At 29.0% G+C, this 20,296-nt stretch overlaps 1 protein-coding gene across 5 annotated transcripts in view; it reads right to left on the bottom strand.

The window, feature by feature from the left end:
- Window positions 1-20,296, bottom strand: part of rsh (Rap GTPase activating protein radish) — a 223,403-nt gene that overhangs the window by 87,537 nt on the left and 115,570 nt on the right. For all 5 annotated transcript variants that reach the window (XM_071893238.1, XM_040724920.2, XM_071893237.1 and 2 more), the window contains one exon: window positions 3,252-3,404. In XM_071893238.1, coding sequence (XP_071749339.1) covers window positions 3,252-3,404 — 153 coding nt within the window. The remainder of the gene's footprint in view (window positions 1-3,251; window positions 3,405-20,296) is intronic.

Here is a 20,296-nt window from a genome sequence, read left to right as displayed (position 1 = left end):
CTAATGTTAAAAACATTTTTCAACTAGTTTTTTGATCTTCTTGATATTTTCACACGAGATCGTAAATAAAATCATAAACTCTAATCATAATAATAATTTAGTAGTGGGTTCGAGATTATGGATACAAATGTCGAATTTCTTAAGTCGACACAGATATTCGGAATACCTTCGCATATACTGCCATTAAAACTTCTTGTTCTAATAATTTTGAAAGGAAAAATAAATGCTCCCAAACTATTTTTTTTTTAAATTTTCTACAAGACATTTATAAATCTTAAACATATGGCTTAATTTAAAATTCGGCATAAATATGAAAAAATTAAATTTTTTCAATTGGCGTCACAATAGATGTGTGTAGCAAGGGCATAGAAAATTATTATGTTATAGTTTATATTTGACAAATAGCACAAACCAATGACGGGAACTTCCAATAGTTATGAATAAATGAATGAGTTACAATTATATTTGCATTTTGCCTTGAACACGACCAATATAACTGTGTATAATTTGGAACATATCATACAATAAATAAAAACTACCAAAGAGTATTAATTTTCCAATAATAATTATTTTTCCATTTCATTTGCAATTCGATTGTTTTAATTTTTTTCGACCAAATATGTGCAAAATAAGTAATTCTCTTTTAAATATTAATCATTATTGACTAAAGTTTTATTTTTTTTATATGCAATTTGTTTTGTATGTGAATTCTATTGAATTTTGAAAATCCAACAAAAAAAACAACTATCCATATGTGTTTTTATATGCATATTACATATTGACAGATTTATTGGGGTTATCTTATTTAGTGCTACACATTTTATTATTTCAATTCGGAATGGCATTGGTGGAAAATCAAGGAGGAAGGACAACAAGACATCTTATTTCTGAACGGAGCAAGCTGTGACGGTTGGAATTTTTTCAGCGTTGATGCTAATTTGAATAAACAGAACAACCGCTACATCACAACCAAACACCCAGACAATGTTTCTGCTGGAGTAAGACATTTCTCCAGAACAACAAAATGCATTCGCAACCATGTTTTTGAGCGTTGTGGAGTCTGCCTTCCCATTTTTGTGGAGAGGAAGAAGCGACTCAATCAACGAACTTCTGGATAAGAAAGGGTTACCTTGGGCCAGAAAAAACGTCAGGGGCCATTTTGTTTTCACTCAAGACGGAGCTCCGTGTCATCATCTAACATGTGCCAGCCCTCCTCTCTAGACGTTAACCCCATAGACTACTCTATGTAGACGCGTCTGAAGGTGAGGGTGTGTGCCACTCCTCACAGGAGTGTCCAGTCTTTACAGGTTTCAATCAATAAGGAGTAGGCCAAGCTCAAGTTTGACTACATAGTCAAGTCTCCACTGGATTTAGGCCTCAGATTGATGCATTTCATAGAGCTAATGGCTCACATATTGAATAAAACTTGGGCCAAGCACTTTTTTCAGATGATAAATGTCCTCACAAAACCTTGTGTTCAAATTTTATTCCTTACAAATTCGAGAAGATACAATGGTTACTACAAGAAAAGATCAACCCTATAATTTAATGATGTATCAAATACGTTGTTGAAAATGTTATAACTTATATAGTAATACAATTGAATATTATATATATATTTAATATATATATGTAATATTTGTATATTAATTATTTTTTCACAAATGGTTAATTTATTGAAAAATGTTATTGCTTTAAAAATAATAATTATAACATCTTTTGAAAATAAAGAACATTCTTATTTTTCCAACTACAATAAAAATGTCACCTACGTAAAAGCATATTTAGAGTTCTATAAAATATGTAAAAATAAAAGAGATTGAACAATGAAAAGTGACCCTGACAATAGGAGTAGTGTTTGATAGAAAAACAACTTTGTTGTTATGACCTCTTATGTGATCAGCTGCCAGAAGCTATGCCAACAAGAAAATAAACACAAATCACATATTTTGTATCTAGCAAGGTAATAGACAGAAATTATTCGAATGCCAGTCTGTAATTCTTCTTTGAGTCCAACAAGGACTACCACTTCTTACTCAAAAAAAATTTCAATTTAAACGTCCAACATTTAAAGCACAATTATTAATTATTAATTATTTTTCCAGTCAGTAATATGTATATATGAAAATTGATATTTATAAATATGTAAAGTAAATGCTATAGATATAATGATTCGTTATATCTGTAGTTAAAATAAAAAAATACTATGTACATTGAAATACGTATTGTTTAATTAGTTTTACTACAAATTGGGATGTATTAGTCGAAAGATGTTTCCTAAATTTAAGGAATTGGTTGTTAAAGCCGCCTCATATAAAAATTTATAATAAATAACATTATCATATACCAATAGTTGTATTAATTTGTGGACAAATCTTTAAGGGTTCAGATTGTGATAATAAGTTATTAAATCAATAAATTTCACAACCATTGATTAGCTAAATTACTTGAATTTATTTTTGTTTTTTCGTAACCTCAATCAAGTCACATTTATCATGAACCACGACGTAAAACGTGAAATGGTTACCAAACTTCTCTACACAGGAAAATTGGGTAAGGAAATCATCAAGGACACAAAGATGTTCATAAACACCCACAATCTCCTTGTCTGAAACCTTGGAACGACAGTGTATGGTGAAAAATCAAAAAGAAAGGTTGTGCTACCAATTAACCAAATATGGACTAATTGAAGGCCAATGTTAATAAGCAATGGGCAGCCATGGAAGACCGTTCCATTATCAGCTTGTGTAGAACCTTCGATGTGCCTTTGGAGGTCTCCCTAGTGGCAAATTGAAGTTATATTCTGTAATCATATTCATTTTTTTAAATTTAGAATATATTGATTGTTCTTCAAAAAGCCAAAAATGGATTCATTAAATTAAGAAAACACCCAAACTTATAATATAATTTTTCCTCATACATACCATTCCAATCATTACCCATTTTATAAACAACTGTAAATGATCTACGTATTTATACAAGTATTTGTAAATTATTCAATGGTATCATCATCAATATTCATTTCAATAATACATAATTTAATTTGGTCTGAATGAAGAATAAAATGATTATCATTGATATTTAAAACTTTACTAGAATAATGCCACTTATTAAACTAAAGCGCATTGCATTATAATGTTCGTAATAATGATGATTTGTAAAGGGTACTTAAAAATTTGAGACGTTTTAAATAGCAGTTCCATATTAAGAACCAATACATTTCTAACTTCAAACCTGATTGGAATAAATACCTAGACTCCTTTCGCTTGAATAGTTTCAGAGGTCCCCCATGTTTGGATGTCGTTCCGGGGATTTCCAAAGAGCTCCTACGACTTCCAGAGCTTGACTCTCCAAAAAACCCACTTCCTCCATCTAATGTTGCAAACCGATGGGTTGAAATAAATCTGTAATGAATTGTATACATTTTTTTTTATTCGGCTCATTTATTTTATTATTTTCAAATATCAGATATTTTTTTGCTATTAATAATAAAAAAACTTTTTTTTTATTTTGTGCTAGATCTATATAGTTTTTTATTAAGATTTATATTTTATCATTAGATAACAATATTGATAAAAAAAGTGTTTTTTTATCAGTATCGAAGAAATATAATAATAATTGATCACATATTATTATTTGTGTCTTAACACCCTTAAAAACGACACATGTTAGTAACACAGTTTTCCCTAATGCAACAGAATGAATCTGTATAGTAGCTCAAAATGGTTTATTTTATTTTTTATCGTATATGAATTTACAAATAATAATATAAGTTTGTTAATGATCTTAAATAAAGTATCGTTCATATAATTCATAATTTAGGGTGGTCCTAAATTATTATCTTATCAAAAAATTAAATTACTGACAAATTATAATCCGTATTAGAAAATGTCCTAAAATTGTTTAACAGGTTTAATATTATTCCACAATTGACTATTATTGTATTTAATGTGCTTGCCCACCATTTGGAAAACATTGTGGATACACTTACTCAGTGACTTACGTCTTGTAAGCACATCGTCTTTTGCAATGAGAGAGTTCATGAGTAATTAATAAATTCTGGAATTTTATGAACAAGGTTTTAAAAGATGATTTTTATGCGTTCATATAACTCATCTACCAGTATAACAAGAATATGAAAATGAGAGATAGAAAATGAGTGGATGTAGTATTTCATAATGATTTATACATTTAAAAATAATTCATCATAGTCTACCAACTTTAATATTATTGTCTCCAATTACCATTTTCGATAATATTTTGGAGGAGGACGGGCTTGATCCCCCACCCAACAGTTATTAAAGTCTCCCTACAATTTTTATCATATACTATATATATTTATAAGTCTGTTTTTGGTGTTATTATAAGTGTAATCAATCCAATATGGTCGAACGGATCAGTCTAAAATTTATAAAATAGACCTATAAAATAATCAAGTATGTTCCTATAAATTAGTTTTTGGGCTTTTGAGGGAATAAAAGTCCTGTTTTGACGGAAATTAAACCCATTTCCTGTCTTTCTTCCCCCCCCCCCTCCCAAATAATGAAAGCTAGTAACAGTCCTGGTTATAACTACTAATTCAGTCCTGAGCTATGATTTATTTTCTCAATTTACAAACTTCCATCAATTTATTAGCTAAGCATTTTTGCACATTTTTGTTGTGAAATCGGTGGACAAAAGTTGTCAAAGCTTAATTTAATATCAATTAGAATTCGCACTTGGTAGAACGTAAACCTCTGTCAATGGTAATTTCCCCTAAACTACATTTTTTACTTTCTGATGCATCTTTATAAAGTCTAAATAAGGACACCAATTTGTGACCTCAATATCTTCAAAAATTATGATCAATAATGTATTTTTTACGTTTTTTGCTACCTTAACATTGACTTTTTCTTCATAAAATTTAATGACCTCTTACCATGACCATATAGAATCTTCGCGCAAAGTTCTACCTATATTGGTCTATAACTTTTCCTGTATTCCTGGTGAACAACACACAATAAAACTAAGAAACAAACCTAGACAAAAATTTTGCTCAGCTTCGTTGGTAAGAATGATTAATGTATTTAATTAATACTTTATTAACAATTTTAATAAAGATATTTTAATTTGTATTCCCTGTTTTTGAAACAAAAATGGGAATAGCGTACAATCAAGGCTCTATACTACGAATTAGATAATTGAATAAACAACTCTGCTACAAATCTCTAATTCATTCCAAGAATAAGTAATAAAAAAAATGAACAAGAGTAATCACGTTATTATATAAATACACAATGAATGAAAAACAATGTTCTTTACTTGTCAAACATAATATAGAATAGAGTAAATACATCACTTAAATTAGTTTTTAGATCGTATTTGGTGATCAGTATACGTTGACAAAATTGAATATTGATAGGGGAGTTCGTGGATAGTTCTATAGGGTACGTTTATATAGAGCATACACAATGTTAGTAACATAAAAGTTTCCACGATAAATTTAAATAATGGTTATTTTTTTATGTGAGGTTATAAATACCATAAACTTCAACTTTCTAAAATGTAATGGTGAAGAATTATTTGTATTTATGGAACAAATCAAAAAATATGCAAACTTTGCACGCATTGGACAACCAATCCTCTTCATATCAAAGCTCTAATAAAATACTACGGGAAGGCAGTAAGCGACTTTGTTAAGGCCTTTGATGAGTAAGGCAGAGTTTCAAAAAAAAAAAAGAAGTCCAGTAAGTAAGAAGAGACACAAGTCAGAGCTTGAGATTTCTTGCTGGTCTGCTCAATTGATATGCATACTGAATTCATCCTTACTGAGCTTGCCAATCAAGAATTTTATTCATTTCAATTACCAACATGCAAATTTCAACAAAGGTATTGAAGAGACTTAAACATCAGAAAATTGGTGTTCTTCAGTGCTGGGAAAAAGTCTATTTTGGATCAAATATTCAACCGTCAGAATGACAGATTATGGATGTCAAATCCCAAGACTTAAGCTCCTGGTATCTTCATAACAAAGAGCTTAGTCTCCACGAAGTCACTGGGAGTCGTCAGAAATGAAGGCCATGTTATGACACCCCATAATTTTGATCTTAAGAAAACTCTGAACACGGATGTGTACTTAAAGTTATGAAGGACAAGGGGAAGCCTTAAAATATTGCTGGTATCACATAAAAATATTTGTTTCGATAGGAATCAACCCCAGTTCATACAGAAAAAAGAACATTGTACATGTTCAACAAACATTTTTTTGATTTTTTAGTGGTCTTAAATATTCTTAGAAGCCAAAAAAGTTTGTTTCTACTTTATTTATAGCACTGGTTCTTAATCTTGTTGGAGGTACTGTACCCAACCAGTTTCTAGTGAATATTCATGGAACCCTTCTTAATGGGTGAAGTAGATTGTTTTATTACAAATTATATGTATTTTGACCTCCCCCAAACCCCTAAAACTGACTTACCGAACCCCTAGGGATCGATCGAAACCAAGTTCAGAACCATTAAGCTAGAGCAAATTGGAGGGAAAAGTTTGTGAACATTATATAACTACATGGGAAAATTAAAGGTCTACATCAAGAACTATATTGACAACACTTAAGAACTGGTTGTTATTTTAATATAATTCAATATATAAAAATGTTTAGTTCCTAACAAAATATGATTTATTTATTTTTCTTCATTTCTAATTCAAACTTAGTTGTATTTAACTGTAGCAACCGTGCCTAGTTATGGCAACAATTGCAACATTTATCTAAATGCAATTTATGTAAAATATTAGGGTTAGGTACTACGATGCGAGGTTGTACAGCAGTTCGGTTTGGTACGTTTTTTAACTTTTTGAGCAGTATGTATATAATATATAATCTCTTATAAAATATTTTGATATTATGAAATTTTTTATTAATAGATTTAAATACGGAAGTGAGATTTTAATCCTAAAGCTTCTTTTTATTTTTTTGAAATAATTTATGTATTTATTTTTTTATTAAAAAGATCTATCAATCAAAATCCGACGTAGTCAATTCAACAATATTCCATCCCCTGGGTGAAATAAATGATTGATTGCCGCCCACTAAAAGTTTTGAAGACAAAAATAATTGGTGATACTTACTAATCTGAGTCAAAAGAAATAAAATATTAAGAAGAGATAATGACTAGAAGTATGGTGGAGGGAGAATTTAAATAAATTTCCCAAAGTTTCTAAATTAGCATCACCATACCTCGCAACTAAGGGTATATCTAGACATAGCCGATTATTTTTTTGACAGCTAGCGTTACTTTGACTCCTAATCGGTCTTCTTTATTACTGGAAAATGTAGAGAAGGTCATTTTTTTGTAAAACAGTTTATAAATTTATAAATATTATGTAACCCAAGTATATTTTATATCAACGTTAATTTTTCTAGAGAAGTTAAGTATATTTTGGAATAATTTGTTTATACATAAAATAAATTATAAAATATCTTAAAACCTAAAAAGACTGCATTAATGCTTTAAAAAAAACTATACTATTATACCGAGTGGTCCATTACAATCTTAACACTTTGAATATCAAACTTCAACAACATATTATTTATTAATTAACAACAGAATTTCAACAAAATTAATACAAAAAATAAATGTGTATCTGAGCTCTCTTATTTATTAATGTAGCCTCCTTAGCGGCAATGATGGCTTCCAGGTGGCGGTGGAAGGTATGGTAGCCACTGCAGATGTAGTCCTCTGTTGTGGCGTCCCCCTGCTGGCTGAATGTGACTTTGAGGGTCTAGGTGTTTGAATGAAGGTCTGTACAGGCATTTCAAAAAGGTGCCGTCGAAGGGGTTCGCCTCATGGCTATAGGGGGTTCAAAAGTGTCAAAAAAAAAATAATTCAAAAGAACTTAAAACACTCATTCAAAAGAGTCTTGGAATGGAGGAGATGGGTTTCATTCATTTCTGAAGTCAAAAGTGGCCTCTCGACTCTCACGCTCTTTTGATAGCTGAATGGACAGTCTGGTGTCAATCCCGAGATCACTTGTATGGCCTCCGGATCCACTTCGTCCTTTTTGAGAGATCTCTTTTCTCTCTACAATGTTTCGCACTTCTGGGTGGTGTAAACGTGTGAAGTCTAACTGCTTGGAGTACACGAAAGAAATTCTTCAATCACGTTCAAGTGTCGCTTTCTAGACTTGTTCGTAAGGTAAACAGCTCAAGTTTGTTTTGTTTTCTAACTAATTGTTTATACCTTCATATATCGAATTATAAATTTATTTTAATGACTCAACCTTCATTAATTATTGAATAAGTAAGTACTCAGATTTGAAAGGATCCCTATGTACCAAAAAGCGTACCGTGAAGGTGAACTGCGCCTCGTACCGAATAGTGTTACTATTGTACCCAGTCATCCCTACTTTTTGAATGCTTATTTTTAACTTAACGTGACTGAAAAATATTATATTACTATTATTGATTAATAAAGGACTTAACTTTATATTGTAGTCCCTAGTTAATTAATTTATGAGAACAACAGATGAATATTAATGAAGAATATTTTATAAATATGTATGTTACTTACTCATATAATTAAAAAATAATCTTGTTCATATTATAATTAAGTATAAGAAATAATTTACTAATCCTCTTTCCCTTGATTACATTCTGAAATAAAATGATTTGGTCTTATGGGAAACAGTATTTTTTTTATTCCTAATAATTCATATAGAATGAGAAAAATGTCTTTTAATTACGAGGCTCCTGAATTTTAGTCAGAAAATAAAATTTGAGCAGATTCTTTTTTCTTTCCTTCATACAAGGATATTTTAAGGATTAATGAGTATTTTTGAATTTGAAGAAACGTTAGAAGAGGATTTCAAAATGATTGAGAATGTTGCACTTTTATTTAAAAGCTTGTAAAAAGTCATTTTCATATGTGACGTGTCCAAAAAAACGCAGGCTGAGATAAAAATGGATGTTTCTTTTATTAGCTATTTTACTTTAAAAGATAAGATCATATGTTTTTTTTACAGGCCAATTTGCTATCTTTTATCAAAAAATTATTTTTTGCCAGGCTGAAGTTATGAGCTTTGACTTTTCTGACGAAACTCTTTATCACAAATTTTTGAACTTAAAAGTACTGTTTTTTTTTTAAAATGAAGCCAGTCTATTGTTATGTTTAACATTGTTTATTGAATTTTGTGCACACGTAAAAAACAGTTTATTCAGAGATTATTATTTATTTTTTGATAAAATATACTACTTTATCTTCTAGGAGTCACCATTTTGTTTTGCTAATTAAATAAACTTCAATTTATATACATCCACAATTACTGAAACAGTTCCATTTGAATTCCTTGACCTAGATAACAATAAGCGGTGTCATTCCATGTCAAATTGACATGGGTATGTCACCGACCCTCCCAGATTTGGATGATGACTCACAAGCTCCAACTCATGATTAAATTTAGTGTGTAAAATTTCAGCAAATAATTCTAAGTCATTTTTAAGATATAGATACCCGTCTCAGACGAAAAAAATTGTCTTATTTTATCAAACACTACTTTTTCTTGTATATTTTTTTATCCAAAAAAGCTGATCTCTTGAAACTTGGTACTTAACTATTTTGAAGTGTGAGGATTTCAAAAATGAAGTTGAAAATACAATACTTAAATATCTTATGATCTTAATTTTGGTTCCCAAAAAAAATTTGAAATACACTAGCAAGTACTTGAACAGCAATATATAAACAAATCCCAGCTCTGATGAATATGAAACTTTAGTAACATTCTCTAAATAAGTAATAGTATCACCTTGCCAAAAATCGTGTTTTTTTTATCATAGCTTCCAAAGCGGTATCTTAAAAATATGTTAATTTTTTCCAGAAATTTGGGCAATTTAACTCACTTTTTTAAATTCTAAACTCATTTTATGAATTATATAGACAGAAAAAAGTAAAATGAACTTCATTACTTTATAATTTTGATTAGAAGTTAACAAAGTTAAAAAAAAGAGGATTATTTGATAGTATATCACTTGTTTATAATGTTGGACATAGCTTTTATTTTCTATTTTTTTAAAACTTAAGTTATATTCAGAAAATATGGTAAAAATAAAGAACTCCATCTCTCGTAAATCAATAATTTGATTGCAAAAAAGTAAATTCGGAGTTTCCTGGAAAAAATGTATAATTTTCTATACATATATATATAACTGGTCTGTTAAGACGATGACCTTGAAAATTTTTATGTAAAATAACTTGAAATTTTTAAAGAGTTATTTGTATCAAAGTTAAACATGTACCTGTTAGCACAACTTCACTAATTTTGATATGTTTATCTTCATGTATAGAAAAATAATAAAAACATCCTAACCTTACATCGTAATTTTATATAACTATGGAAACAAGGAAATACAAAATGATTTTTTCTATTTATAAAATCTAATATTTTGAATGGTGTGTGACACTTTTAATTCCCATAGTCACAGACATCCTTTTGGTACCCCTTGCTCCCATTTCGAGAATTATTGGTTCAAGCATATCAGACAAGAATTGTAATGGGATATATTTTTTAAAACTAAATGGATCTCCATCAATAGTTTGTGTTTCTAGTTCCATTTCTTATTTCCAGGGAAATAATTTTTAAGCGGAATCATTTGAAATATTTTTTGTACATTTTAAGATCCTGTGAATTTGAGGTGTTTTTTTTTTTAATACTTTAAGAAAAATAATACATTTAGAACTAGTTTTACCCATATTGTATTAACTAGTTTTACCAATATTGTATTATCAATTCTCATTTTCTTTATTTTATCAAACACTAATAGTGGGCGGACTGTATTTTTTTAGAGCCTGCAGGTAATGCTTTTTAGGCATCATTTATTAACAATACATATATTCTATCATTTGCATTAAACTAATAGTAAAAACTATATAACATCATCATTTAAGATCTAATTAACGTTGAATTTAATGAATTGCAGAAGGCAACAAATTCAGATTTTGGAACTCCCTCCAGCAAAACTAACATTCATTTTTTGTTTAAGGTGTGAAATACGCAAATGTACAGTAATAACTTCAACCACAATAGGCTTAGCCTTGAAAACCTGATGTAAAATATTACGTTTTTAGATACTACTTTTTAATTCAGAGTTATTTTTCAAAGTTAAGTAACTATATAAATGAAAATTAATGGTATTAATAATTAATAAAAACATTCCAGAATTCAAGAGATAAATTATTTTCTTTGTTCTTTTGATTACAATTCCTACAAAATTGTCTAATCATACAAAAAGCCAAGTAAAATGAATGATCATTTTTGGAAGCATACGTTTTTATTAAATTGCTTAATATTATAACTAAAGAATAAATTTTAAACTACAACTTTATATTAATATTGATAAAAGATTTGCTCACAAAGAAAAGTTGCCTTTGATTAATTTTTTCAGTTCAACTTTTAGTTTCTTATGAAATATTTAATGAATAAGAAAAAAAAAAAAAAAAGGTTGCATGGAGAGTTCAAAATTTAATATAAATAAGTCGATAGAACTTACATTTAATCTGTTTATGTTCAAATACATTGGATATGAAACATAATTATATTGGGGTTAATCTCCTTAATTACTTTTTACAATTAGTCTAATAATCGGCTTAATTAAATTTTCTTTTGGAACCTTTTTTTTTCAAACAATTTTACATTTATTATTTAATAATCGGAAAAAATTAATCAAATTCAAAAAATTTTGAATGGCAAATCTTTATGAAGTTGTAGTAAATCGTTTATTCTGTTGTTTTATCAATAATATTAAGCACTTTGAAAAAATATACAAAAATTACTAGCTTCCAACTAAGACCTTTCATTATACTGGATTTTTGTATTTATGATTAGACACATTTTCTAGGAATTTTATTCAATATGACTTTTAAAATATTGCATCTTTCGAATGATTTTTTTCTGTTTTTTCTATAAGTGCCAATAACTCTTATTTATTTTTTAGAAAGATACAAAGATATAGCAATATATGTCAATTGTAAATATCATGTTCATTACATTCTCCATATTCCTATCTAAAAAAAAAAAAAATATTTGAGTTAAAAAAATAAATAAGATACAAATTTGAAAAATGCCCAAATTTTTTACAAATACCCATACACAGAACGAAATTTAAATATATCCTACAAGTTATTATTTGAAAAAACAAATTGGGGGATGTAAGATATAATTTCCTTCTTCTGTTTCCTTTTCTTAGACCCCCCCACCTTAATTGCATTTTTCAAATGATTTATTAATCTATTGGTTTTCTCCTGAATTTTTATTTATATTTCATCTTATTTATACATTTTCAAAAATTGCTTATAATTGTAACTATATCCTAAAAATATGATCTTAAAAAAAGATTATAAAGGCAAAAGTAATCCGCTTAAATGTTTTAATGGTCTTTTTCTTGTTCTATGGCTTAAATAACAGTAATAAATGTAGGTTTTATTGGGTGGAAGAAAATATTGTTGCATAGTGTCATATATGTAGTATGAATTTATTTTTAAATGACCGTAGTTGTAAGGCGCAATAGATACAGGGAAATCTTACTAACACTTAAAATCCAAACATTTTTTTTTTGAAAAACAGGAGTACGAGATAAATCCGAGTTGTTGAGAGCTCCGATTAATAGTATCACAACAAAATAAATTTTGTGTTTTTGTATTTTTAAGAATCTATCAGTCATGTATTTTTGTTTGGCTTTGACATCAAATTTCATAACTAACATTTAAGAAAAAAATTTTAAAATACCATTATTGAAATTTATTTTTAGTTAGTGATTGATGAATTTATAAATTAATTATAAAGTTATTTATCAGAGATTATGTAGGGACTTAATTGATCATAGTTGTATAACTTTTGCTATAATTTATAATAAAAACAAAGGAAAACATTTCATATATATGTGGCACATCAATACAAAACTGAATTCGAATTATTTTTCTCAAAATTGAGTGCTTCTTATATTTTTGTTCTTTGACAAACTGTCGCCTATTCTATGAATAAATTATTCTTATGAAACTTTTTGAGGGGCTGCAAATTGTTCTTCAAGTAAAAAAAAATGTATCGTCAAAAACAAAAATTAGAAATTAATAGATTTCACTTGAAAGAAAGTTTCTTAAATCAAATAAAAATTTCTAAGCAATTTTAAATAATTTTGGGTGTTATAACTCATCGCACAAATTTGAATATAAGTCTTTAATAGAATCAATATGTGTTATAAATATTTGGCTGGTTGTACAGTGTGATCCAGATAAATTGGGAACCCTTTAAAGGCTTATAAATAAGAACTAGATTTGGTAAAACCATATTTTTTAGTATTATTTGAAAGCTACATTTAATGAAATTCACCTCTCTTGCTAATTCTGGCCATATGGCGCTGGCTGCTTTGGCAGGAGTGACCTCATGAGAATCCAGCATTGATACCTAGGACTAGGACTACCTAGGACTGCTAATGCTTCTTAACCCGTGAAGCCGAGGGCATTATGAAGGTGGATTCTCGTTGCAACAAGTTATCCAACATAACGTGGCATACTTGTCTTTAATCAGATGAATGTAACATTTAAAAAAGAATTTGAAATAAAGTAAAAAAAAAACTGACATATAATATTAGGTTTTTGATTATCTGGTTATAATTATTTTAGAAAAAATTTCCAAATCCTTTGTCACACACATCTATTAAATAAAAAATTTATAATGCAATGGTGCAAACAAATATACAAAGCTACTTATATATCTTTGAAAATTTTAATTGTATCTTTGTGATAAAAACAACTTATCCAGCAATGCTGCCCGTAATGATAATTTCTTCTAAAACATGAAACACTTCTTAAAAGTCAATCTTGTAATGCTTAAAAGTTTGGAAACATCTATATTTATGTTCAAAATTATAGGAACTCCAACTTTTGATGAAGGCCTATACTGAATCATTTCATATCACTGCGTATAATTAAGTAACTGTTCGATCATATTTTGCGTCATTTACATCTATAACCTCATCAATTGATAGGTATATTTTTAAGGACATGGGTATTTTAACAATAATATCTTTATTTATTTCATAAGCTTTTTGATTCCCAAATGCCGGAGTTACTTTTTTTTTGTACCCATCGAATATCGTTGTAGCTCTCAGGAAAAAGAGGGAATACATTCCTATGAAGTTCTGCTGAAGAAGATTATTTATTTTCCAAATCCAATTTTGTCACCCCATCGCGAAAATCTATATTTATTTCTTTTCAAAATATTTGATATATAAATATTTAGACGATCAAGTTGTAATGCATAGTACTTTGTCGCTCCATATTAATTTAAATATGAAATTTTGGATGTGTAACTCAATCCTACTCTTAGTTTCAAGGTCTTAAGAATGAAGTTAATTAGCATTTCCATGATAACTGATATTATCAAAAACAGTAATACTTCATTGAAAAGTTATCAAAAACAGTAATACTTCATTGAAAAGTTATCAAAAACAGTAATACTTCATTGAAAAGTTATCAAAAACAGTAATACTTCATTGAAAAGTTATCAAAAACAGTAATACTTCATTGAAAAGTTATCAAAAACTTTATTCCAAACTTAAAAACGTTCTTAAAAGTTCGTTTCTCTTGCTCGTGATCTGCTTTGGAACAGAACTTAAGAACATTAAGATCTATTGTTGCAATTATATGTTGACACACAAATGACATCATTACAAGCTAAATATGGATATAAATTAAACAGTTGAAGACTTTATCGAGTTTCTGCGATGTATTTTTCCGTCACGCAACCTTTTATTATACAAACTAATATAAATATCAAATTGCCGGATCAAAAAACTTAACAAGACCATTATTCGTTTTATGCATCTGTTGTTGAGTGCACGGGATACTACCAGCTGTCCACTTTATTATAAACTTCTCTGAAAACTACACCTACTTTTACACACTCTTATCCTTTAATGTCTCTAGATACGACTAGATCCCTTAGTGTCATATTTCTAAATATGATTTTTATCCTAATACTTTTTTAAAAGTATTTATTGGATACTATTCTTATTTATTAGAAATACATACTCTGACTTCATAGTCTTACATCTATAAAAAAAAACGGAAATTAAATGTGCATTGAAGATGCATGAAGATTTATGAGGTAGAGTTTCATTATCTAAATAAAGTCAATAAATAACTTTGATGGATTTTCAGTATTTCCTTGATTCATTTGAATCGAAAAAGAAAGATGATACGTAGAAAGCTAGTTGGCACACAGGATAACTTGACAAATTTCAATTGTCTATCAAGTTTTTCTACGAATTGTTTGTCATCATATTTGTGGGATAACTACCTATTTGTGCTTCATAACTACAGATTTGTGGGAGCCTTGAGTATACCCAATCCTGAGCCATGATATATTTTCTGAATTTACATGCCAAGAGTAATTTTTTTCTTGTTATTTAACTCGAGTATTAACTGTTTGTTAGTAAACTATGATATCACACACTGCAAGATTTATGACAATACTTCTTATTTCTTTGAATCTAAATTTTATCGCTAATACTTTTCAGTATGCCCTTAAAACAATAAATCAGACTATTTGCAATTCTTTATTTATTTTGATAATGCATTGTTTAGGTTTTATTCGTATATTTAGATATTTTTAATCGTGGTTTAATTAATTTATTTAACTGTTTCACTTAAAAGTCAATTCTTTTTTTTTTTTTCATGTAAGGACTAAGACAACAACAAAAGCTACAAAATTATAATACTGTACCTATTTTTTATAAAATAAACGCAACTTCATCAAAAAATATGTGATAATAAATGGTATCCAAAAATTGGCATAATTTTATTTATAATTAATATAATTTTTTATCAAAAATACAATTTAATAATCCTCTAAGCTCATGAAGTGAAGATTATTTTTTCTCAATGTTTTATAAAGGGGTTTTCATTAACAGCGCTCACAATTTTTTTTAAATAAGACGAAAACTGTTAGAGATATCGACGATTTCTTTATTTGCCGTTAAAATACATTCAAGTTAATTTATGAATGAAATTCGATGTTGTTTGAATGACCCCCACGTGCACGTTTTACGAAGTCCAATCGTTGAACCCAATTTTCGACTACTTTTCCGGATAAATTGGCTGAAACTGCAGCAATTTCGCGTTGAATATTTGTTCTGAGCTCTTCTAACGTCGACAGATTATTGGTGTAGACCAGGGCTTTCCCGTGACCCCAAAGAAAATAGTCTAGAGGCGTTAAATCGCACGACCGAGGCGGCCAATTGACTGGTCCATTTCTGGAGATAAGACGCTCACCAAACTTACTCTTCAATAAATCTATTGTAACATTTGCTGTGTGTGAAGTGGCACCATCTTGTTGAAACCACATTGTCCAAGTCCATATCTTCCAATTCAGGCCAAAAAAAATCGGTTATCATGGCGCGGTAACGATTTCCATTCACAGTTACGTGGCTATTGTCATCGTCGACGAAAAAGTACGGCCCAATGACACCGCCAGCATGCAATCCACACCAAACAGTAATTTTTTGGGGATGTAATGGCGCCTCATGAATTTTTTCCGACCCAATAGCGCATATTTTGCTTGTTAAAAAAGCCATTTAGCCAAAAATGTGCCTCATCGCTGAAAATGATTTGACGTTGAAAATCAGGATCATTTTCGAATTTTCCTTCAGCCCATTTTACGAATTCCCGTAAAAGTCCCGTTGAAGTTGTCAAGCGGCTTCAGTTCTTGTGTCAACTTGATCTTATACGGGTGTAGGCCAAGATTTTTTCGCAAAATTTGCCGCAACGATGTCACAGAGATGCCCAACGATTGAGAACGGCGCGTAAGAGACAAATTTGGGTCATCTTGAATTGATGCGCTTGCGGCATAAATATTTTTTACACTTCGTGCATTTCTTTGTCTCACTGGCACAGGAACATTATGTAGCGTGTATTTGAACTCAATTTTTTTCCCCAAACGTTGAATTGTTGATTTTGCAGGTCGATTACGTTGACCATAAATTGGTGTTAACGCTCTTAAAGTTTGGATCAAAGACTCACCACTTTTGTAATAAATTTGAATAATTTGCAAGCGTTGCTCGAGTGTGTATTGTTCCATGATAAAACTACAATTATTTCTGAGGACAGTTGTTAAAGAAACAATAACAAATATGACGTCGTTTTCGAAACCAATTGACGTAAAATGTGAGCGTTCCTATTGAAACCCCCTTTATTTAAACAGGTATTTTTATAATTTTAATTGATATTCAAAAGTACAAAATGAATGGATTAGTAAAAAAAAATAATACAAAATGTAAGTAACATAGTTAGTATAATCATTTAACTGTTTATTACTTTTTATTATTTGCGTTTCTATTTTACCCAGTTTAATAACCATGTTATGAAAAAATAATCCTTAATGGAGGATAAAATATATGGGGTTAATTTAAGAGTTGAATGGAGTTAATTAATTAGTGAGATGAATGAGATTGAATTCAATGAGGATCTGGGGCCAAGTTAGTACCTGTTAGTTTTCCCAACTTTGGGCAACTTTGAACATGTCCAAAAAGATGTAAAAGAGGGATATATCATAGAACCGTAGAAATTGAAATGTTGAAAATTGTGTGATAATCAGGAATTATATAAATTATATTTTTGGTTACATTATATTTTGTTAACAAAGAATAATTATGTTGGAATTGAGTCAAATTTTTTTAGTTGGTTGGAGTTCTAGTTCTTGTGTTCTGCATCGTATGGAATCCGTGTTAAAACAATATACTAATTGTAAAGTTGGGTCAAATTTGAGAATTTCAATGTCTGATTTCGTTTTTTTAATATATCAAATCTTATTTTCATAAGAATATAGACTGTTATATTTTTTTCTCTATCCTTTTGAACGATACTAGACACTTGACTCATCATTACTCGAATTGATTTAATGTCCAGGGCAAGTAAGGTAAAATTCTACACAAGAAAATATATAGGGTGACTGAAAGTATTTTTGAAAAAAAATGGCTTTAGATTATTTAAGTTGTTTTTTTTTCGAATTCGAATACTTTTTATTACCCAACAATATTTTTTACTCTTATTTAAGATATAATAAATACCGATGCCATCAACAATAAAACTAAAATTACAACTCAAGTACCATTAACAATGCTCTGAAATTAGTATAAGATACTGCTTATGGTTTAAAACTTATGGAACGACGAATCTCAATGGACACCGCACTCTGGAGAAATATTTTTCTTCAATTCAATGTACGTAGGTTCTGGAGAAAACAATATACTTTATCAATATAGACTTTAGGGAAGATTGCTAGGTCGAATTAGGTAAATGTAATACTAAAATGTATACTTAATCAGTACAACTCCCTCTGACTAATAAAAGAAGCATTAAAAATACGAAACAAATCAAATCTCAATTACACTTCTACAGGCATATAATATATTATAGGAAGTCTGAATGAATATTATTATATCTCCAAACATTTTTTGGATTTCGTTGAGAAGGTGTGATTTCACAGGGACGTAATAATTTTATCTACCATTTTCAGATTTGAAATTTTTTATTCAATGCCATATACCTTGCCCACCAAATCACTCCATACCACTCATACCCTGGCTAACACTACACTTAGCGTAGCTGATTCCATCAAATTATATTTTGCTTTAATTTGATAAAAATATCTAATTCTAAAGTCTAACTCAATCCTTCAGTCCCTATTCTCTGAATAAGATATAGATATTTAAGAAAACGTACCTAGTTCAGGGACGACAAAAGTAAATTTATTTACATCTCCTCCTGGAATGGTAGAATGAGATATTGTGAAGCCATTTTAAGTTTTCGGGGTTACCAATGTTAATATCTAAATTTCCTAAATCAATCCTTCAGAATTTTCATTACGAAAAGAAGAGCAACAATTGTCACAGTGACATAAGATTTACAATTTACTAAGTAAATGTCATGACAACTAGTCCCACACTCCCCCTTTGCCTCATTTGTTTCAATTCTTTTAGTTTTTGTTTTACTTTAAAGAAAAACACATGATATAGCCCTTTAAAATACTCTAGTAACCGAGTAAAAACCACAGACCTTTTTAAAACCTTTTATGGTTGTTAATTTGCTCAAAACCTACTTAAATTGGAGATATAATTTTTCTTATACTAAAGAAAAAAGAATAATTGTTGAGGGCACAATCTAAAACTTTTCTACATTTGTAATCAATTTATACTTATTTCTTAGTTCCACTTATTGCTTTTATAGTTAATAATAATTAATTGATAGAAACTCCTGGAATATACGAGAAAAACTGAGGGAAAACTAATTTATACATGTGAGTAATAAAAGACATCCTTTTTTGAAATTGCTTAGGAGGAAAGGATAGATGGAATACATTTGATAATTTAAGTCATAAAATATCAAGTAAGTGTTTGTTTTTTAATTTGAAAATTGACTCTATAATTGTTCAAAAGGACAAACTTTAAATACATTTTTGTGTTTTTTTTACGTCGTTGCTATTCCAATCATTGTCATATCTCTAATAAATATGTTGTTCACATTATACTACAAAGTAAATATGAACACGATTTTGATAGTGGACTGATATCTAACATTTTTGTGTTTTTCTGATTAAATAAACGTATATACATAAATTGAGTAAAAGTCAAACCATGAGGTACTCCAAAGTATTGTTGATTTTTTAAAGATCTCCATGATCATACTGATATTATTCAATTTAAATCAAAAAAATCGTAAATCCAAATGTTTCAAAAATGTAAGATTATGATGATATTCAGATGTTTACAAAATATTCAAAATTTACTTATCAGAATCATTATGAAATATGAAATATAGTTTATTATCTTAGCCATGAAACACAAAAAAAAAGAAAATTTGAAGTAAGAAACTTTGAACTTATGGAACAATAGTGTCCCCTGTGAGTAAAAGAGTTAGCTTTAACTTCGAACGGAAATTTAAAAAAAGTTGTAAAAGTACTTGAAGAATTTGTGAAATAAAATAAATTCTTAATTTTTTAAGAGCTTTTGTGTTTCTACCATCTTTTGTGTTATATATTTACTCTTAATCCTCCTTTTTCGTTTTTCTTTTACATATTATGTTTATTTATGACTTAGTACTTAGTATATTTCAAACAATAAATACTCTGACAGGATCGTAAATGTCAGAGTAGTATAATATTAAGATTAGGTTGGAGAAGAAGTCATTTCGCCTTTCCTTATTGTGCCTTTTTTTAAATATGAATGTATTCTACAAATTCCTTTCGACAGTTCTGCACTTGGCCCGTTCAGTCG

The sequence above is a fragment of the Lepeophtheirus salmonis genome, chromosome 14 (genome assembly GCF_016086655.4).
Source record: "Lepeophtheirus salmonis chromosome 14, UVic_Lsal_1.4, whole genome shotgun sequence".
In the NCBI taxonomy this organism is placed as follows: Eukaryota; Metazoa; Arthropoda; class Copepoda; order Siphonostomatoida; family Caligidae; genus Lepeophtheirus; species Lepeophtheirus salmonis.
This window is presented reverse-complemented; position numbering and strand designations above follow the sequence as displayed.